This window comes from Natrix helvetica, assembly GCF_964273705.1.
Source record: "Natrix helvetica genome assembly, chromosome: 6".
Lineage (NCBI taxonomy): Eukaryota > Metazoa > Chordata > Lepidosauria > Squamata > Natricidae > Natrix > Natrix helvetica.
The window spans coordinates 64,622,990-64,646,143 of NC_138553.1; the positions used below are offsets into that span (position 1 = coordinate 64,622,990).

The 23,154-nt window shown below is 40.2% G+C and overlaps 1 protein-coding gene across 1 annotated transcript in view; it reads right to left on the reverse strand.

Annotated features, from left to right (window-relative positions):
* Positions 1 to 2,985: 2,985 nt before the first annotated feature.
* The window catches only part of LOC309394223 (V-type proton ATPase subunit S1-like), a 69,162-nt gene continuing 48,993 nt past the window's right edge, over positions 2,986 to 23,154 (reverse strand). The window contains exons 8-11 of the mRNA XM_081957114.1: positions 20,770 to 21,014; positions 18,634 to 18,696; positions 13,875 to 14,124; positions 2,986 to 6,898 (exon numbers count right to left, since the gene is read on the reverse strand). Coding sequence (XP_081813240.1) covers positions 6,689 to 6,898; positions 13,875 to 14,124; positions 18,634 to 18,696; positions 20,770 to 21,014 — 768 coding nt within the window. The 3' untranslated portion in view covers positions 2,986 to 6,688. The remainder of the gene's footprint in view (positions 6,899 to 13,874; positions 14,125 to 18,633; positions 18,697 to 20,769; positions 21,015 to 23,154) is intronic.

Here is a 23,154-nt window from a genome sequence, read left to right on the forward strand (position 1 = left end):
TTTTTATTTTGCCCTGTCCAAGTTGGTTTGGCAGGAAAGATTTGCGTGGGAGAGAAGTAATTACCAGTAACAGGTTAGGTGAAATATGCAGAGGAGGTAAACCTGCCCATCCCTGCTTAAACATAGTTTCACTTAGTCTATTTCTGGCACCATGAGCCAGATATTTAGGGAAAGATAACCTAAAGTATCTTCACATTACCAAGCCCAACAGCTACAATTGTTCAAGCTGTGATACTATAAACATTGTGCTTCAGCTACGTATGGTCTCTGTTTACAATGACATAATCAGAAAACAAACATGATATTCTTTATTAAATGGGTATGCTAAACCATTATATTACATGTACAAGTCAATGATGTTTGTAAGTTTTCTCCAAGCTAAAACATAATGACATGCCATACAGTCCAGGATCCATTAACAAGATAAGACTGTCAATAATGCTTGGCTACTCCCTAAAACTCTCCAAGGATTCTTAGGGAATAGAAGATCAAAAACAGAGCAAGACAACATCAATTATATTACTCCTGACATAATTTTCTAATAAACTGGTAATTGGTCCTAAATACCCAGGTCTCTTTTATTAAGCATTACTAGATTATACTATTGCATAATAATCATACTAGTATTCAGTAGCCTTCAACTTACCCATGTTAGTCTCAGCACTTCAAAAATTCCAGTAAAATGCAACAATGCTTTACCCTTTGCCTCATTTACATTCAACTGTTAGTTATTCTGGATATCTTTTGTTATATATTACCTCCTGTAATAGCAAGTATGCAATGTAGGCCAGACCAAAAGCTATTTTGAGCCTGTTTGCTGAGTAAGCATTTTCTTTTTCTCAATATTTTTGCAGATGTCTGTGGATTCTGCTTTGTAAGCAAACCTGTATTGTTTGATCCATATAATCCAGTACTCTTAAATATCCCTGCTGCCCCTTGGAGTCCTATCCAAGCCTTTGTCAATAATCCCGTGGAAAGGAAACTAGGGATAACAAACAAATTACAAGAAAGTATTTATTTTACTTCTTGACAGAAGAAGTGAACTGGGTTCAGTTTTTAGGAAGAGGAAGCCAAGGGTAGACTTCGTTTCATTCAGTGACGTGCGGTCAGTAGAGGCAAGGAAGGCAGGGCCTCACCTCTCTTCATGGAATAATAGTATATAATATTATATACTATATATATATATCTATAATATTATATACATCCGTCCGGCCGCGCCTGGGAGGTGCTGAGGCAGAAATGTTGTCGGCGCCTCCGGATGACGAACCAGTCGCTTGCTTTCGTCATCGGGAGGCCGACAACATTTCTGCCTCCGCGTCTCCCGGGCGCGGATGGACGAAGGTAGCCAGAATGGCGCCGAAGCAGTCCGGCGAGCGAGCGAGCGAGCGAGGCAGCGAGATCTTCGGTCACTCGTCCACCGGACTGCCTCGGCGCCATTCTGGCTACCTTTGTCCATCCACGCCCGGGAGATGCGGAAGCAGTCCGGTGGACGAGTGACCGAAGATCTCGCTGCCTCGCTCGCTGCCTCGCTCGCTCGCTCGCTGCCTCGCTCGCTCGCCGGACTGCTTCGGCGCCATTCTGGCTACCTTCGTCCATCCGCGCCCGGGAGACGCGGAGGCAGAAATGTTATCAGCCTCCCGATGACGAAAGCAAGCGACTGGTTCGTCATCTGGAGGCGCCGACAACATTTCTGCCTCTGCGTCTCCCGGGCGCGGATGGACGAAGGTAGCCAGAATGGCGCCGAAGCAGTCCGGCGAGCGAGCGAGCGAGGCAGCGAGATCTTCGGTCACTCGTCCACCGGACTGCTTCCGCATCTCCCGGGCGCGGATGGACGAAGGTAGCCAGAATGGCGCCGAAGCAGTCCGGCGAGCGAGCGAGCGATGCAGCCTGATCTTCGGTCGCTTCCAGAGCCGGAGCGGGATGGAGCAGCCACCGCCTTGGAAGTGAGTCGCGCGGACGGAGCTTTGGGGCTGAGGAGAGAGGCAGGGACGGAGGGAGTGGGGGGAGAGGAGCCGCCCCCCTCACCCCCCAGGCAATGGGGAAAGCTTTCCCGAAATGGGGGGGGGGTGTCGCGGGAAATAAAAAGGGCGTGCGCTGGGGGGGGACGAAGGAGGCTTTGGCGTGCCTTAGAGGCGGGCGGGCAAGCAACGAAAGGAGCAGTGAGGGCGGGCGGTGGCTGCAGGTGGCAAGGCTTGAGCGGGGTGAAAGGGACTGGTGCCGGTGGAGGAAGTAATGCTACGCCGCGGTCCCCTTAATGTTCACTCAGGAAGGCAGAGAACGAGACCACGTGGTCTGCACACGTGGTCTGCACACATGGTCCCATTCCCCGCCTTCCTGATGACGTCACCAGCCTCCCCAGCCATAACCCTCACCGCACGTCACTGGTTTCATTCATTCACTTAATTCTGATATTGAAATTGCTTGGTTGCTTGCTTTCTTATGGGTTGAGGGAGTTCTTGCTCGTGTGTGTTTCCATTGAAATGCCTGACCCCTGCTTGGAGCCATCTTGCCATTTATTCTCCTGTTTGCTTCTTCTCTATTATTAAAGGTTTTTAAAATCAATTTTATCTATACTTTAAATATTATTTTTAGAAATAACTCAGGGTGGCGAACATAACTCCTTCCTCCTCCTATTTTCTCCACAAGAAAAAGTAGGGCTGAGAGTTAGTGATTGGTCAGCCAGCTGGTTTTCATGCCTAAGGCAGACTAGAACTCAGAGTTTCCTGGTTTCTAGCCTGGTGCCTTAAGCACTGCACCAAACTGGCTATTTGCCCTACTTCTAGGTCATCCTCTAATACAGGGGCGTCCAAACTTGGGAACTTTAAGACTTGTGGACTTCAACTCCCAGAATTCCCCAGCCAGCATGGACACCCCTGCTCTAATACAATTACCTTTGAGAAAGTTTCACCTAGAATTCTTGTTTTAGGGCAACCTACAAATAACAACAAAGAAGGGTTTATCATAAATGGGATAATGACACCCGGGATCCTCTTTGAAAACCTGAGACACCAACATGTCCCAATGTTCACTATGCATAGCCCCGTGTGATTATTGCTTCTCATAACTATTGGAGGTTAAGCATTGCATGTGGGTGGGATGTGGGAGTTCCCAAAAGTTGGAATCAGCTTGAACAACTATTTGTAAAGTAGGTTTTATAAGAAGAAGAAGTTAAGGACATTTATTTACAGTGAATACATGATGTTGTTAGTTGCAAAGTCATGTCTGACCCATCATGACCCCATGGGCAACTCTTCCTCCAGGCCTTCCTGTTCTCTACCATCTTCTGGAGTCCATTAAAATTCACACCTACTGCTTCAGTGACTCCATCCAGCCACCTCATTCTCTGTCGTCCCCTTCTTCTTTTGCCCTCAATCGTTCCCAGCATTAGGCTCTTCTCCAATGAGTTCTTCCTTCTCATTAGGTGGCCAAAGTATTTGAGAATGGATGATAGCTATATGTAAATCCAATGTCTAGTTTTAGACATAGCTGTACATATACATAGAGTCTTACAACCAATCAGAATACAAGCTCAAATTCAAAAGCACAGAGAGGGCATAAAACCCAGGCACTCTCAGCATCTCTTCCCTTTTTTCTTCACCCAAAATTTTCAAGGCATGTGATCCTGTCCACCATTAAAACCATCTTTCCAAGCAGCCACCATGTTTCCAGTGTCTTTCTCCCCACTTGGAACTGAACCCAGAAGGATATTTCTTCCAACAATAAATTGCCAGTTCTCATGGCCATATTATACCTCTGGGAGATGAACATCTGATTTTGAAGAGTCTGTCTCCACCTGTTTTAAAAACAAGTGAGTCCTTATTTCTCATTAGGTGGCCAAAGTATTTGAGAATGCATGATAGATATATGTAAAGCTAGTGACTAGTAACTATATCTTGCTAGGAAGAACATCTATGCTCGTGGTGTGTGGGAAGAATGGTAAAATAAAGTGACCACAGATAAGCAAACTCTAAGACTGTAATGGATTGTGGGAATGATCTTGGGAATCAGAAAGAAGAGCCGCACACTAGTCAACAATCACATAAAATGTGTCTCGGCCCACAGAAGGAAAAGGCGTATGCAGTGTCTCAGGAGGGACCCTCTCAGGTTATCTGGAAAGTAAAAGTAAGGGTATGCAGAAATTCTTTCAGACTTGCAAGATTCTGTTGCTGTAACCTTACAATAGTGTCAGTGCTCATGGTTCATGCTTCTCGTCTGGACTTGAAGGGCTGACAAAGACCAAAAGCAGGCAGAGTGGTAGACGACTCTCTGTGTTACTTTATTTCCCTCTTGTGGTCAGAATTTCACAATAGGTATGTATTCGGTATGTCATTGATTTGTATCACCAACACTGTGAGAGGCTGGTCCCCTTATGACAACTTTCAATTTTGTTCTCTTATTGGGAAGAAATTGCAAGTGTCTTATTAGCAGAGCCAGAGGCTTCCACATTAATTTCTGAGATATGCTATCTCCTGGGTCCCCTTCAGTTTACTCTGTAAGAATTGTGAACATTGCTCTGCTTCAAAACATTGCTTGAAGGGCTTCTACTCATGAAATAAATACATACCACAGTGTCAAAATAGATTATATTTTTTCTGCAAAATAAAATAGGATGCTGGCTGCATAAATGTGTCAGTATGCCTAACTAATAAAGTAATCCAATGCACCTTTAATTGTAACTTGGAATATTAATTGACAGCAGATAAGTAAAGAAACACAAGGCTATTCAGGCTAAGTAAAAGTAAAGCCATCCAGCATTCTCTCCCCCCCCCCCCAAGTCTGATTAAACAGAAGCAGGAAATAAATTTTATTCAAATGTGTATGCAGAGGAAACAGATACAACACAGAGAGTTTATATAGTTTATGGGTAAAAAATTGTCTTCAGTCTAAGAAGGGATTTTCTGACTAAAAGAAGGACACAAATAGTCATTTTATAGAGGCAACACAAGGTTAGACCCTGGATAGCCAAGATACCTATGTGAAGAAATTGTGTAAGTTGTTCAGTGTTCAGTTGACAACTAGGACATGGCCTGGTATATCTAGGCATCTTTTAAGCTGAACTGTTTATTAGTAAGAGGTCCATAAAACAGGTGTTGGGAAGGACTTACATGTTATCTTGGTCAACTCATTGCTCTCTGCTAAAGCATTCTGGATAGATGGTCATCTAACCTCCAGTGAAGTGGTGTGTATCGTTGTATGAAGCAATCTACTCCAGTGGTTGACTGCTTTTACTGCAGCTTTCATTCATTAAGCATATTTTTTGAAAAAAATAAGTCTCACCATTATTAGTTTTTATAAATAACTCCAGGTGGCAAACATATCTAACACTTGTCTTCCATCCCCCCCCCCCCCCCCACAACAATAGGCCTGTGAGATGGGTTAGGCTGAGACAAAGTAACTGACCAAATTAATCTAATCAGCTTTCATGCCTAAAGTGGGGCCGGAATTCACTGTCCTTGATGTACTTATGCTGGCCCTTCATTAATGCCTTTGTCACTGGGATCCTGAAGAAAATTCTGAAACAGTAATGTATGTTTGTTTGTTTGTTTTTGGCTTCCCACTCCAAATATCCCTGTTCTGAAGTAAAAGTGTACAGTTTATCCTGTTCCTTTGAGTTTATCTTAATATTTTAACATGTTTTAAATTATCATGCCATTTTCTTTTGGCTATTTTTTTAAGGAATAAGAAAGAAAGTGGATGGACAATTAAAGTTAAATTGAGGTGCAAATTTGAGGAAGTTGATAAATATGATCATTTGCCTTTCTGAAAAAAAAATTAATATATCTGGGCTGAAACAAATCTGGTCCTTCACTAGATGGAAATAAGGGAAGTTTTCTTTAAACTGTCATCTAGTAGTCATAATTTTAAACCCCATTCATAATAGCCCCACATCTGAATAAAAAGTGGGAAAATGGGAAAAAATTTAAGTGACAGTTGCTCAATTATCTTCATTCCCCCTCACCCCCAGCAGTACAAAATGTGCAATTTCGGTATGACTGTGCTTCAAATTCATTTCATTATTTGGGCTGCAAAACACTCCAATAAGATGATTAGAAAAAGCAACCTTAGAATCTGCAGTTAGAAATACATTTGCATATCAGGAGCTTTAATACCCAGTTGTTGTTTTTTAAAGGAAATTGGCAGTATTTTCTCTGCTTCATCTGATCACAACATTAGACATGAATGTTATATTTAAGAAGATATAAGAAAGCATTTTTAAAAATATATATAATATATATCCTACTTTTCTGTTAAAATGTCCTTAGGATGAATTTTTAATCTCAATGTACGTTTTCTTAATAAGACCTTACTCAAATCATTTCTTAAATACCTGCATAATAGGTGTTTAAAATTCTATTTATAACACTGACACTAGAGATTGATCTCCTTAATAATTGGCAACAACTGTGAATAATCTCAGATTTGCCTTAGAATTTTAATTTTGGTAATTATTAAGAGGAGAATGAAGAGTGGCAGAAGTATTACTGTATTGTCTCCTATATTAAAAAAAATTTTTTTTTCAAAGCAACTCATATTTTTAATTCTTTGCATATGATTCCTCCCTTAGCAAGTGTAAGTTATCCGATACCCTTAGAAGCCCTGGACTTATTAAACTCAGCTAAACTCAACAGCTTTAGATTGCCCAGCCAATGACAGAGAAGCTACAATTTTCCAAACTACAATTCCATAGTTACTCTGTTTGAGGGACTGAAAGAGTTGGACCTTTGGGGTCATCAAATCTACTGTTGGTGGTAAGATTCATAATCATGTGGATTCCATAGGTAAGGATCAACAATAAAATTAGGGTGGTGACCAGACCCATCCAAATTCCAGGTGTAAAAAATGATGTGCAGTCGCTCGCGTAGGAAAACACATTGTTTTCAATATTGAAAGCTTGAATCTGCAAAAGAAAAAGGAAAATGAGTCATCCAAATATCTGGTTCAACATGTTGCATTTCTATTCAATGGAGATCCCAAAGCAACTGGGGAAAAATATAAATTGAAATACAGAACTGGAAGTTTTTCAAAGTGAAAGATTAAAATGAATTTGTACTGAGAAGAAGGTGCTTTTGCTGTCCTTCTGAATGCAACCTGAACAGCTTTCCTTCACGTGTTAGATAGGTGAGTCTTTGATAGTAGGAAATGATCAAAAGGGCCATCTCTACAGATCTTCATTTACAACCAGATTCATAGAAGGGGAGAGAATCCCTCTCTTGGACTCTAGGTTCTTTAAGCTTTTCCGGGATGACACCAACATATTTAATTGTATTTAGTAAAATATTTAACCAGCACAGCTCTTTCCTTCCTTGTATCTTGCACTGGTTAACAGCTGAAGATAACTCCAAAATGATGACATTAAATGACTGGATCTCTGATGCAAGAACATAAATCATAGCAATTCCCAACATAAAACAATTTTCATTAGTCAAGATGTGATATAACTAATTGAAACATGCCCGGATAATTGTTATCATGCAGATGCATCTGAAGTCAATCATGTTTCCCAGCAATAGAATTTTTGAAATTGGATTATAAATCCACATGGTTTCTGGCTCAAGGGAAGGTTGCTTTAGTATAGGTCATTTAGGCAGTGAGTGTGTATGGGTGTGTACAGTATATGTGAAAGACACATCCCAGACATAAGGAGGCAGAGATCACTTTTTAAAAAATCATGAAGCCAGTCTGATCTGGCATTCTAATGAGAATGCAGTAAATGGATGGTAGTCCTAATTTGAAAAGCATGATAATAATAATGCTTATTGAATAGAAATGGAATCAGTCATTGAATTCCAACTCTGGAACAGAAGATGAAGCAAAGGTGATTGACATTGTTGTTTCTCTTGCATCTGTACAACATAAGCTATTAATGCTTTTCTAGACGTATGCTCTCCTTGGGGCAGAAAAAATGGAATATTCAAAGGCTCACCTTGAGCAGTTTTCATTGTGACTTGCAGATCAGAATTGCCACAATGTGGATTCCAGATAGCCAAGAAGGTGATCTTGGCAATTGCTCATTCCATTCATGTGGATTATTTTTATCTTGTAGTTCTTAAGGATGTGGGCAGTTATGTAGAGACATGAGAATTCCTTTGCTTATTCCTTACCATTCTTGCCTGATGAAATCAGCAGGTAGGACTGTCCCCATGGTAATATTTGATGTTTCTTTGAGTGATTATTGTCTTATACTGGAACTAGATGGGGGAGAGTAATCCTAATAATTCTCTGGGTCTCTTGGAGCTTTTGATACCCCTGATATATTCCTAGGTTACCTGCTAGAGTTGGGCCTTGGTGGAACAGTTTTGCAATAGTTTCAGCTCTTTCTACTGGGGTGTGTCCAGAAACAAGTGCTAGAGAGGCTATTATTCAACATGTGGGTCATTCTTTTGTTGTATCCCATAGGATTTTGTTTTATCACCTGTGTTGCTTATGTGTATTTTGGGAAGGCAATTTGGACCTATGACAAAATGACATTAAGCATTCCCGTCATAATTCTTTTTTTTTTTCAAAAAGTTTTATTGGTTTTTTAAAACATTTATAGGGAAAAAGGTAGGTGGAATGGTTACAAATTTTGGCAGTTGCAAGTGTGGCAGACGCCCCCTCCCTCCAAACTCATAGGTTACATCTAAATATCAAACATTAATACATAGTCATAAAAAATCAGCATATTAATTCTAGAAAAAATAATTTTCAATCAGTTTATATAGTTATGATATATAGTCTAGATATAATTTCATTATTACTTTCGGTCTGTTTATAATATTGTGGTTTTCTTATTCATTTTTGTGATCTGAGCGTTCTTTGTGTTGCCCCTTAACCCCCCGCTGGCAGAGCTCCGGCCCCTCCCATGTCCTGTGTGACCGTAGTAGTGTCTTCTGTTTTTTCTAGGTTCGCTTTATTTTTTTCCATAAAGGCCTGTGCCTCTATGGGTGTGTTGATTCTGATTCTTGTCTCCTCCCAGAATATCAGCATACCTTCAGGCATCAACCATCTAAACCACACCCCCTTCTGGTATAGTTTATTCGCCAATTGCGAATAGCTTTTCCTTTTCTCCCTAATTTTTTTGGGAATCTGCTTTAGAACGGTTATCTCCCTGTCATGGTATGTCAGTGCCCCCTTTGTATGCCCAGAATTTCATCTCTTGTGCTTTTCCTAAGGAATTTAATATGAACCTCCCTGGGTACATTGTGTGTTCTAGCATATGCTGAGTTTACTCTATAAGCCAGATCTATCTCCCATTCCATCTGCTGTTTATCTTTGTGTATGTATTCAGCAAGAATATTAGTCATAATGTCCCTTATGTTTTCCCCATCTACTTCTATTACATTTTGAAATCTAAGATAAAAGGACATTCTCTCAAACTCTGTTTTCATTTGTTGGATATCAAGTTCTTTGTTTCCCTTCTGTAAGGCCTCTACCCCCCCTCTCGCCTCCGCCACCCCACCCTCCACAAGGTCCAGTCTCTGTGAGTTCTTATAAATTTGGACTTGATTCTCTTTAATTTCATCTTTCATCTCCCTTAGCTGTTTCTTGATTTCCTCCTGGCCCTGTAAAATTTGTTGAAGCATTTGTTGAAGGTCCGTCTCTGTAGTCTTAGGTTGCATCAGTTCTGTTATCTTTGACTGTGTAGCTGGACTAGATGTTGCAGATGTTGGAGCAGAAGTGGCAAAGCCAGGTTTTCCAGGAGGTGGTCTTTTTGGAGACATGATGTATGAAGCAAAGAGATCAGTCAGTGTAGAAACTGGGCAGCTGGGGAGGTAGAGCAGGCAGGCGAGTCCAGAAGGCAAAGGATCCAAACAGATGGGAGTTTCTTTAATCACTCTAGCAATAGATGAAAGTTTTTTCTCCAAAGAGTTCAGGAAATAACAATCCACAAGAGATTCCTCTGGGTGACTCGGAGACAAAGACCGGAAGCCTGAATTTTAAAGGTGGAGTCAGGTTTCACAATTCATGAAGACAACGGAAGTGTGCCATCTTGCCCTGCCAGCTTTGGGCTCAGAGGCATAGAAAATTTTTTAAAAGTTCAGAAAGTTCTCAGATCATCAATAAGTCCTGGAACTAAGTCCCATGAAAAGCACTTTTACTGGGGTGAGGCATCGTTGGTTGGCTCTCCCCCCTCCTCCTTCCCCTGGGGGCGAGAGCAGAATTTTAACAAGCCGCTTGTCCAAGGGGGGGGAATCCCCCTCCCCTCTAGCCGCTCCTCAAAGAGTAAATCCGAAAGGTAACTTTTAAAGTTACTGAAAAGTCTGTCAATTCAAGAGTAAGGGAATGAAGAGAGGAAGCATCTCACCGCACCGCCGCTGCTTCCTTCAGTTTTGCATTCTCCGATCAGCATGGGGCGAGACGCTGGCGCGTCCTCCGAAACTGCTCCCCGGTGCCTGGAGCAAAGCGGAAAAGCCCCCACCAGCCGCCGCCGGTGCCAGAGCCTTCCGCGAGCCGCTCCTTCGGCAGGGCGCCTCTCCGGGGCGTCCTGTGCCCCCCCGAAGACGGGGGAAGCCCACCGAAGAGCGGGAGCGGGCAAAGTCCTTGCCTGTCGCCGTAGCCGCCGGAACCGGAAGTCAAGCATTCCCATCATAATTCTTGATTCTGTTTTCATTCAAACAGAAATAAGATAGGATCCTTATTTTGAGTCAACAACCTTATTGCCATCACATGGCTTGTTTTGTTCTTGCTGCTGGATTGGAATCAAGTAAGATGACAAGTTTTGGAGAAGGAGTCTATCTATGTATTTTAGGCACGGGGAGAATGTAAACTGGAAACCATTGATTAGCTTCTCAAACATTTTGCAAAAATTACAAAGAGAATTTCTGTCTCTGTTTCAAGCACATACTCACCCCCTCCCCCAAAGAAAGAAAAAGAGGAAGACTATCTTTCATTAGAGAAAGAATATAATTTCAATGAAAAAAAAAAGAAAGGTCATCTGTATCCTTTTAGTTCACACAGACCCGTGAATGGGAATGAAATAAAACATACTAGATGCTGCACTTGGAGTTAAAAGTGCATGAAACATATTAAAGGCTTTGATGTTAGTAAGCATTTTATCTAATGAGGACTGGATGGGCTACATTTACAGATATTGTTGCACTATTAATCTTGTCAATAACTGTAACAATAACAGCAAAAACTATTTGGTTTGTTTCAGAATGGGAGCTTCATTACTTTAACATCCCTGGTTAGGCTTTAACAACACCTGCTTTGATGTCTGCCCTAAGCTACCTTTTTTCTCAAGCTTTGCCATCACTTTGAGATGAGAATACGGTAGTTATATTCTAACAAGAAGGTAACGATGAAACTCCCTGCAGTTTATTGATGAGCAAACTTAGAAAAAACATAAACCCACTTTCTTTCCTTATATCTTTTGATCAAAAGCTTTAGACAAGGTTTCCAGGTCTAATATTCATCGTAGTCTGTCTCTATTATTCTGAAGCTAAATCGTGATTTTTAAAATGCTTTCATGTAATTTGTTTGCTGACGCCTTATGAGATAGTTGAAATCTTTTGATCAGGGCCAGATTTTCCTATAGGCTAACTAGGCTTCAGCCTAGGGCCTCAAGATCAAGAGGGGCCTTTTATTTTTATTTATTATCCGTGCCACATTTTTTATAAAGGTTAGTACCAATAACAACATGTTTCATTTAATATATTGATATATATCACAGTAATGATGTATTTTATTATATCTCATGTAATTTACAAACTTAAAAATGGGAGGTGAAAGGGTCCCATAAGTGGAATAGCCTAGGGCCTCTTTTCATCTAAATCTGGCCCTGCTTTTGATGCATATGAGTTTAACAATCTCTATCTTGTTTATGCTGCTTGTATTTCTTTTTCCCCCCAAAATGGCTAACTTAAGACAATCCTAGCAGGCCTCAATCCTAGCAAGGATTCCAATGGGCTTTTAATATATTGCAATTTTTAATTGATAAAAGATACTTGAAATTTGTCTGACATAAGCACATTCTCTTCATTTGAATTCCTCTCCCTATCTCACCTTAATTTAATTCCGACATTAGTCACCTCATGTTTCTGAAGAAGTGAATTGTAGTTTATGAAAGGTTATGCTCTTCAATTATATTTATTCTGAAAACATCCTATCAACTTTGATTATTGGCTACCATAGAGCAACACAGCTCTCCTCTTACAATGTCTACAGCTGGGAAAGACAAAATGCCCTCAAGTCAAATTCAATCTTATGAAGATTTAATGGACAATGCCTTGCCTTCTTTTAGCATTTCCCCCATGATTTTACCTAGCCTAATTATCTTCCATCCACTAGGAAAAAAGTAACAGAAATGGATGCAACATGGACTTTTAGTACGCAGGATGGGCCCCAGCCATTTAAGAGTATGTGTATGTGTGTGTGTGTGCTTCTGTGTGCAGTTTTGACCAAGTATGCTGGGAAGGAGTGAGATATCTTCCAGTAAAACTTAATGTTTCCTTCTGTCACTTGCAATTAAATGGGAAAAAGATGTAGTTGCATGCTATGTAGCACACAAATAACTAGTCTGGCATTAACAGGAGCTTGAAGGTAGACATTCCAACTAGAGTTACAGTTGTACATTATGATGGGAGGGGAAGTGCGCTTTTATTGTATGTATTTCACATATTGTTTTTTTTCAATTGCTTCTCATCATAATATTTCAATTATTTCAAGCTGGAGTATATAGGACTCGAAGTGCCCTTCTTTTGGCCTTTGAAGTCCTATATAACCGTGATGGTTGAAAACAGGCTTTACAGTTTCCATCTGACTTGAGATGGGGGACAGACCAAATTTACACATTGTGCTGGCACTGCCAACATAGCAAGCTGGATGCCTGACACAGTCCAGTGATATGCAAACTCAGGCAGAACGTTTAGAAGCAGAGAGTCCTTTTCACTGTATCTCAAGATGGCAAATGAAACATGGTCAAAGACTTGGTAAGGTCAAGACCAGAAATCCAGTAAACAAGGGACAAATCCAAAGGAAATGACTAGAGGAACAGTGAAGTGGAATTCAGAGTTCATAGAAAGATAAATACCACAGAGCTGGTGCTTGGAACATTGCTTTCAGCATGTTCTCTCAGGGAATGTGGACAATGAATAAACCAACTTGAATTTCTACACAATAGAGAGATGTGGAATGCCTATGGAGATTCTTAATCATCCAGGTCATGGTTGTCCCAAGGTACTTTTTAAAAAGGCAACTGGACTTTCTGGGGCTTTTTTTTTTTTTGAAGACATTTCACTTCTCATCCAAGAAGCTTTGTCTTAAAAAAAACCTCAGAAAGTCCAGTTCCTCTTAAAAAGCACCTTTGGACATAGTTGTGGAAGTTTATTCTTCAGCATTGGCTCTTCTATTGGCTTACGTTTTGCAAGTCTCTCCATTCTATAAAGTTCTGCTCTCTGGTTTGGCCAGATCAATCTGAAATGCTGTGATTAGGTGCAGGCAAGGGACCCTGGGAATTTTCTGGGACTGTCTCAACTGGAGTGGACTAATTAGTTCCACTACTACCTGAAAAACCCACACCAAGATGCTTGTCTCTAGGTGTCCTTGCCTCTCCATCGTCCTCATCAACCAGGCAGGGACAATAAATCTCCAAATATAACAGCTTAAAAATGAAAGCCTTCCAAATTCCAACCTCCAAAATACTCAGCCTTGCTCTCCTTGTGTCCCTTACTTCTTCAATTCCCTTGATAATTGCAGCCTTGGATATGAAATAAATTCTTATCCTTGCCTTGCTGGATAAGTCATCATAAACCAAACATAAGGAAGACATTGGAAACTGTTTAGTTTATAAAATTTTCACTTATGCCTGAAGAAAACACATAGATGGTATTAATTTTCAGTTCTTTGGTATCCAAGTTAGAGCTATTGTTTCTTAAATAATGATAGGTACTCACTTGGAAATCAGAAATGTCAATTTTCCATTGTTTAGCTTTATCATTGTCTGGAATTAGTAATACATCATAGTGGCTCTCCGTGCCCACCAAGGGACAATGAAATGAGTACTCTGCAGGACCATAGATAGTAGAGACATTAAATTTAGCAGGTTCATCTTTAGCATCCCTATTATCTTGCAGAATATGAATAAAATCTAAAGTGAACCATTTCTTTGAAGAGCTAGTGTAGAACATGTTGGTCATGAAGAATCTAGAGAAGAACAAAACATGACGAAGAGTCATTCTGAGATAATCGTAGAAGAAGAATCAAAAGCATCAGAAAGTAAGATTACATATAGATACACTTGACACATTTGGAGGTGAAAACCCAACATTCTTCTCAACTGGGCAACCATAATTATATCTCATGGATGAAAGGTAGGACATTATATTCATAGGAGGGATCAAATGACACACACATACTGTGCACAGAGAGAGACAGTGATATGTGATGAGAGAAATAGTAACCAGATGAACTTTTAGTCTTATTATTTAAACTCTATGTCCAACAGGTAATTGATGTTTCATTGTTTTGTTTTGTTTTACTTTTTAAGGTTTGTCCATGTAAAACTGCTTACTTCCTAGTAAACCGTGTGGATGAAAAAAAGATCTCAAAATGTCTATTAGCACCACTGATTTTGTTTGACGTTGACAAATAGATTCCAAGGATTTCTCGTTCTTTTAAATATATACTCACATAAAAATTGTAGACAATTGGATTTGGCTAATTTTTCACTCCCCAAAGCACTCCCTAAAAGAGGTATGCTTGTTTTCTTTGGGGGGGGAGAGGTTTTTATTACCTAGAAAAAGGGACTTCTAGAAGAACATTGCTACATTCAATTGAAAGATAAAAATATGTACACCTGAGTATGGCAGCAGTATATCTCTGAATATGTTCCCACGCATCAAAGATTGGATCACAAAAACAGTGTAGGAAGTTAACTTCTTTCATAGACTTAAGGGGACCTTGGAGATTAATTAATAAAGGACTTGGCTAGGCTATTGTCATCTGTCCAGAAATACCAAAATGTTGGCACTGGTTTTCATTTTCTCATTTTTCGGTTTTTGTCTTTCTAGCTTATGTTCAACATAATAGCTACTCAACTTCAGCTTCTATCTTTGTCTTCATTAGTGATTGGGATAGCAGAAACAGACAAGATTCAAGAATTATTCCCTAACATTTCCAGTTCAAAAATCAAGAAGACAGTTGGAAGAAGTCTCCAGTTGAGTCTAAGGCTACCAAAACTGAGCTGCAAAAGTTTAGTTGATTACTAGATTGTTTAGAGCAGTGTTTTTTCCTGCTTAGATACAGTAAACCTATTTCCTAAATTGAAATCCTGAAAGTTCTTGTTATTTAGAGAAATGGCATTAGAGTAAACCTCCAAAGTAGTTTGTGCTGCTTTAGGGAAGCATCTTATTTTCCTACATATGAATTTCCTTTCACAGTTCAACTGTTGCAACATTTCCCCTCTTCTAAGCTTTAGGAATATTTGTCTGATGGAGTTGGAAGCCCTGTAATAATTTACGAAATAATTTAAATAAGGAAGAGATTGTATAAGTGTGTCTAATCAGGAGGATTTCTGCAATAGCTGCAAGAGAAACATGGGGTTTCCATCAATATTAATGTTGCAGTTTGGCCTGCTTGCAGCTCACAATTTTTATTATAACCTAACATTTTCTTATGAAGTTTTTTTTTTTAAAAAAAAATCACACTTCTTGAATTCTATATTACTTGCAAGTGTTTCATTAGCTGGTCTGCCAGAGGCTATTCTACTGGAAAATATCACGGTTGCATTTTAACATTGCTAAGTGTTGTGGTCTCTTGGCTGTCTTGTTAATAATAGTACCCTGAGCCATGTGGCAAAAGATTTAAGGTTTTTTTTAATTTAAATTCATTGTCTGTGTTATTCTATTTATTCATTCCCAGGATAGTCTTTATTATTTGTTATAAATTGCTTTCCAGTCATTCCAGTTTGACCTCAATAGTGAACTGTATTTTCCCTACAGTGCTGTACAATTGATTTGTTAAGCCATTAGTTTAGGCAGGATTGAAGATCCAGAATGTGTTCGGCCAACTTCAGGTGAAGGAATTCATTCTTCAGAAGGACCATTTTTTAAAAAAATGAATAAATATAATCTGGTCCTAGGTCCTAGCTGCGCTACTATAGACATAGTCCAGTGGTGGATTTCAAATCTTTTTAGAACCTCTTCTGTAGGTATGGCCTGCTTTGTGGGAGTGGCTTGCCAGCCATGTGACCGGGAGGGAGTGGCTTGCCAGCTATGTCACCGAGTGGGAGTGGCTTGGCAGTCATGTGACTGGGTGGGCATGGCCAACTTGTAAAATGTGGTGAAACTCACTTAACAACGCTGTTGCTTAGCAACAAAAATGTTGGCTCAGAAACTCTGGCATTTGAAGCACGCAAGTCTTAAAGCTGTCAAGTTACAAGACCCTTGCACCCCTAACTCTTTTTTAAAAAACCCAGGGCTGTTCAAACTTGACAGCTTTAAGACTTGTGGACTTCAACTCCCAGAATTCCTTCTCCAGTCATGTTGGCTCAGGAACTCTGGCATTGAAGTGTGCAAGTCTTAAAGCTGTCAAGTTACAAGACCCTTGCATCCCTAACCCTTTAGGAAAAAAACCCCAGGGATGTTCAAACTTGACAGCTTTAAGACTTTAAGGTTTAGATAGGACTCTAAGAGGCAGGGGGGGCAATTGGGGAGCCAGCCAATCAGTGAGCGGTGGGTGGGGCAAGCGTGGTGCAGACGGGTGGGAGAGGGAGCTGGAATCGGTTCTAATTGGCACAGTAGATTTGTGGAACCTCTTCTATAGAAGAGGTTAGAACTGACAGGAACCTACCCCTGACATAGTTACACTTAGCATTAAACTTTGTGTGTTCATGTCACTTTGATTCTAAAGCAGGGGTGTCAAACTCGATTTCATTGAGGGATGCATCAGGGTTGTGCTTGACCTCAGGGGGGCTGGGGTGAGTGTCTCTAGGGTGGGCATGGCCAATTTGACGTCACTCCTGTCGAGGGCAGCTGTGAAGGCCTGAGAGCTCTGCCAGCGAAAACAGACTCCTGAGCTCTGTTTTCAGTTGCCACAGCCTCCTGCAACTCTCCACATGTGGCCCACCTGAGCTTCATTTTCACAGGCAGAGGGTTGCAGGAGGCCGTGGCAGCCAAAAATGGAATCCAGAAGCCCATTTTTGCTGTCAGAAGCACCGTGGACCAGTCCTTCACTTTTTCCAGGGCGGCCCCATGGGCCACTTTTAAGAACCTTACAGGCCGGATCTGTTTGACACCCCTGTTCTAAAGTGATGTGATCTTGGTATTCACTGACCTTGTTTTTTTCTTCTTGCAACCACTACTTTACTGAACCGGTAACTTCACCAGTTCTTTGATAAAAGGGAAAAGGGTTTGTTGGGTTTTGTCTTGATTGGGGTTGCTCTGATTTATAACTTGTTTCTGTTTGACTATCTGTGCTGGTTGACCACCAAACAACAGGTAAATAAATGAGAACCTAGATGATAGATAGGAACAATCTAAGATGACATCATCTAGTCATGCAACAATACAGATTTGTCAGTAAAGACACATCTAATAAATACATCACTACATAATGGGAAATAATATGAAAAAGTGTAAATGAGGCATGCAGAGCTGCAGGACTGAGAAGCAAGTCAGTAGATTTAAATGGCAAAATCTGAAAATGTTGGCTAGACTTGAAACATAATATTCCCCTTTATTTCAAGAGAAAATGGAGCAATATTATTTTTAGGCAGCGAAAGGAGACAGAAAGAAGCCTAGCAAAAACTAGCAAAGCATGGAGGAATATTTTGGAAGTTGAAGTTTAGACACCTTAAAGTTGCTAAGATTGAGCAATACTACTCTAAATTATCCGTAGCTGATATTTAATTATTTTCTTCTCTCTTTTTTTTTTGAGGGGAGAAGATCAGTTCACATTGTAATTGCTTCCAAAATAAATGAGAGAGACAGTAATAAGGCCATGCATATGCCCATCTGGATTTTGTTGCTTTACTGTTCTAATAATATACATTCATTCATAATGCATCTATTGAGATGTGAAATCGTCTCAGTGATGCATAATATATGATTCAAAGAAAGCAGATAGAAGCTAACTGCCTGGGCTGAGAAAGAAAATTGCTCCTCTAATAGGCAAAAGATGCCTACTGCTGACCTAGCAAAACTTCAGAACTTTTTTTTCTTCTGAACTGGTGACCTATCATCCCAAGTCCCCTAAACATTGCAGAAAATCATTTTGCTTTCAAAAGTAGTCTACTGTTTCCCTCAGCGTGGGGAGGGGGGGGTCCTTATTAAGAAAAACCTGAACCCTGTAGGCTTAAGGAATACATTTCACAGTACTTTGGATCCTACTTCATGTGAGTGTGTGTGTGTGTAATAAACCTAACTTGCAACATTTTACAACACCCCTCGTATATATGAGCTGTGTTGTAAGAAATTGCAAATAAGGTTTATTATATATGAGCTGTGATGGTGCAGTGGTTTGAATACAGAATTCAGCAGTTCGAATCTCACCAGGCTCAAGGTTGATTCAGCCTTCCATCCTTCCCAGTTGGGTAAAATGAGGACCCAGATTATTGGGTGCAATATGCTGATTTTGTAAACCACTTAGAGAGGGCTACAAAGCACTGTAAAATGGTATATAAGTCTACGTGCTATTGCTATCCTTCCTTCCTACCTTATTTCCAGGGTCTTGATGTCAATCTTCTCATTCTCTAGGTTGGTGTATTTTAATGATAACCTAATAGGGAAACAAAGAAAAAAATGAAATGTTAACAGATTATTTTCAAATAAAATATGGATAAATGAGCCAGTAAGTATAGGGAAATAACACACAGGAAAGTGTTTTAGTAATAGTATATATAGTGAATATCATGTTTCCTCGAAAATAAGAGTGGATCTTATTTTTTTTTGACCCCCAAAATAAGTGTTTGGCCTTATTTTCGGGGAAGTCTTATTATTTTTGAGATGCAGGAGGTGGCGAGCGTGGTCACCTCATGGCTGCTGCTGTGTTGCAATATTTTCGGGGAAGGCTTATTTTGTGGGGGAGGGCTTATTTTCAGGGAAACAGGGTATATACTATATATTGATAGTAAATACAGAGACGTAATACATAGAAGTCTCCAGATAGGAGAATCTCTTCTTTTTTGGCAAACAAAAGTGGAAAAGCTATCAATTGAACTGGACTCTACAACAACTCTTAAGTGTTCACTTGAATGTAAGTCTGACAAACTATAGAATGAGAGTAAAGAATAAAAATTATAGCATGGGCAGGGTGGAGTGTACATGGAGAAGTGTTTCAGAAATGAAAGAAAGGAATACTGTATATAAGACGTCCTAGTTGTACCGTTTGTATTTTAACTTGTATAGAAGTTTTAAAAAAGCATTTCCCATAATTAGGCATTTTCTAGTCATCAGGCCTTCACTACCAACAGATCAGCTGACTTTGTACTAATCTGAGAATGGCAGGCTGGGGAAGATTGATATAAATTAAAAGAGTAACTATGTTCTTCAATCATGGGCATCAAGGAATAAAATGCATTTTTGAGTTAACATGAGAAATAGGAAATGGACCATACCAGGGGTGGGGTGACGCCGGCATTATTGCCGGTTCGGTGTGCACGCAATTTTGCATGCGCAGAACTGAAAAACAAGATGGAAAACTTATTATCTTGGTTGTGTCGTTTTGGATTAAAATGTCACCTGAAATGGCTGATTCTGTGGTTTTGGCAGCAAGCTCTTGCACAAATAATGGCCATCACAAAAACTGTATACATTACATGGGTACATAGTGATTGTAAGCAAGAATCCTATTTTGGGGTCATGGACGCTTATAATGATCCACCTATGAAATTCTACCTAAAATGTATCAGGCTTTGGAATCAATCCAAGAACTCCATTCTTGACTCTAACCACAACTTGATGGGTAAGATATCAGTAAAAATATATTTTGCTTGTCATTTAAGGGGACAGTGCAATCATGGAATTTCCTAAACTATGTAGGAAAATGTTTTTGCAGCCCATGAATTCTAGACACACTCCTCTTGAAGTGCACAGCACAGGACAAGCGAGTTATTTAGGCACATTCTATACAATTAACACTGGTATCTCTTGAGGGCAACTTTAAGATCTGTGGACTTTAACTCCCAGAATTCCCCAGCCAACAAGTTCACAAGTCTTAAAGTTGCCAAGATTGCACATCCCTGGTTTAGTGGCTTTGTTTTCCTGTCTTAATATAGAGAAATTGCCATTTTAGGGGCCTTAGTCCAATTTTACAACTATAAAAAAGGAATGTTGCTCCATAAGCCTGTGCAAGTCTACTCAAAATTGTTTTCCAGATGCAAAAGTTCAGTAGAAAACATGCACAGATACAGAAGCTTTCAAGTTTCTCCAAAACATTGAAAGCAATACTGCCCAGCTGCTGCTCCATTTCAAGCATGCATGTGACATCATGATGCACATGTAAAAAGAATTTTAGCTTGTGTCATACAACTCTTGTCAAGCTCTTCCCTCTTGACTGCAACTGTAGATGCTGCTGTAGACAATGCCCTCAGGTAAATGTCTATGGGATTGTACCCATATTCATTTACAAAATAAAGTGAATGTAAAAATGGACAAAGCCTGGGATTTTCCTAAGAAAAATTTGTTTTAAAATGAAAAAAGCACAAGAATAACTGCACAATTTCATAATTATCTTGTTAATACAGTCAATCTTAATCTGAAATATTATCTGTGATTTAAAGAGTGATATCCTGCTTGCCTAATTTACTATTAAAGAGGATCAGTGCTGAAATAATATTTTAATCTTGCTCACGTTGCATTGGTGTCTGAACAAACAGATGACGTCGTATCCACATTAGGAAACAGAAATGTCGAATTTGTCAGATTCATATGAATGGTGGTGTTGACTGTAAGTGTGAAATTAGTTGCATAGAAAAGGATGCATGTGGTGTTGGTCCCATTGGTTACATTCAGAGGAGGATATAAGTCAATTACTTCACTTTCAACAGACATTAATTGTCGCTTTCTGTGCCACATTATATCATGTCTCACAGGTTCCTGGAAGAGAAAACATGCAAAATGTCATTTATTTCAGCAGAAAACAAAACCCGGAGATCAAATGTCACTCTTAGCCTTATTATCTACACACAGCAATCCAGAAATTTTAAGAATGGACAAGCATGTTAGTGAATGTTGCTTGCTGAGGCTCCCTATTAATCAGAATGAGTTATGACATTATCATGGAAATAATACAAATTATAATGCATCTGAAGTCAATTCTCCTGGATGCTCAGATGCCAGCAAGCTCTCCTTGGCCACCAGGCACTCCTAAGAAGTTCTTCTCCTGTAATCACAGACAGCAAAATGTGCCTGTATTTTGATTCTGAACATTGACTTCTTCGGCAGACTTATATCTTTGGCTTTTGCAGAAAACAAAGGTTTGAGTTAATGGGCTGTCACAGATGTTGGGAAAAATCATCACAATTGACACACTGTACCTTTCTTTACCCAAGCTTGAAACAGAAGAAAGGGGCTTAGGTGAATAGGCACCCTGCATCAAGCTGGATTAGCTTTTCTATTTCACAGCATTATTGAATGATCAGACTGTTGCAAAGCATCACAAAGAAAGGGCAATAGAGAGAAAGGAAACAAAATGTAAAATTGTTCAGGATCTCTGTATGGGAAATGAAAACTACACTGGATAATAGTAACAGAGACCTGAAGAGAATAATAGCAACCACAATAGGACTTATATACCGCTTCACAGTGCTTTACAGCCCTCTCTAAGCGGTGTAGAGAATCAGCATATTGCCCCCAACAATCTGGGTCCTCATTTTTCCGGCCTCCAAAGGATGGAAGGCTGAATCAACCTTGAGCCAGTCAGAATCAAACTCCTGACAGCGAATAGAGTTAGGGTGCAATGCTACAATCTAACCACTGCACCACCTTGGATCTTTATAAGAGAGAGCAGAATATTCACTGCTATATGGGCATCGGGTAGTGCAGCATCTTCAGTAATATCTTTGACCTATTTTGCCCTTAGAAAATTAATTCTTGTATGGAGGCACCAAAAACTAAAAGACAGCTTATTCAATTCCCCCCATTCAGGAAATTCTTTTCATCTTCTCATTCATATAATTAAGCAAAATATTATTAATTACTTGCAAGCACAATCCAGTCAACCAACCAAAGATAGATAGATAGATAGATAGATAGATAGATAGATAGATAGATAGATAGAGAGATGATAGATAGATAGATAGATAGATAGATAGATAGATAGATAGATAGATAGATAGATACTATAGCATGAATATCATCACAAGACTTCATACCCGTTTTGAAAGCTAACACAGCAAAACAGTACTAGAATGGAAATCTAGTCCCATCTTTAAGGCTGTAATACTTTGCTGGTCCCCTTCATAGATTACTGCCTTGTCATGGAGAAGGGGCTTGTGTAGCTCAATGAAGCTATGAGCTATGCCATGCAGGGCCACCCAAGATAGACAGGGCGTAGCAGTGGGCTCTGACAAAATGTGATCCACTGGAGAAGTAAATGGCAACCCATTCCAGTATCTTTGCCATGAAAATTCCTTGGATGCGTTGTCCATGGGGTTGCAATGGGTCGGACACAACTTCGCAACTAACAACAACACTTTGCTGAAGCACTCAAAGTTCTGCTTCAATTTTTCTCTGCTTCCTGCCAAAAGCTACAATTCTGTGTTTGGCAGTATTTTTCATGATTAGCCATTATAGAAGATGGATGTTAGTTTAGAATAGGGGTGTCAAACAAAACCCAGGGTACTTATTTCTGGCCCACAGGGCTGCCCCAGAAACAGGAAAGGACCCGCCCGCAGTGCCTCTGCCAGACAAAACAGACCTTGGGAGGGCCTCACATGGCCCTCCTGATCTCCATTTTCACTGGCAGAGGGTTGCAGGAGGCTGCCCCAGCAAAAACAGAGCTTGTGAAGACTACTTGTCCACCCCCTGAGCTTTGTTTTCACTGGCAGAGGGTTGCAGGAGGCCATCACAGCCGAAAACAGAACTCAGCAGCCAGTTTTCACTGGTGGAGCACTCAGGCCACCACAGCCCCTCCCTGACACAGCTGATATCATGCTGGCCATGCCCACCCCATCCCTCCAAGGTCAAACACAATCTTGATGTGGCCCTCAATTAAATCGAGTTTGACACCCCTGAT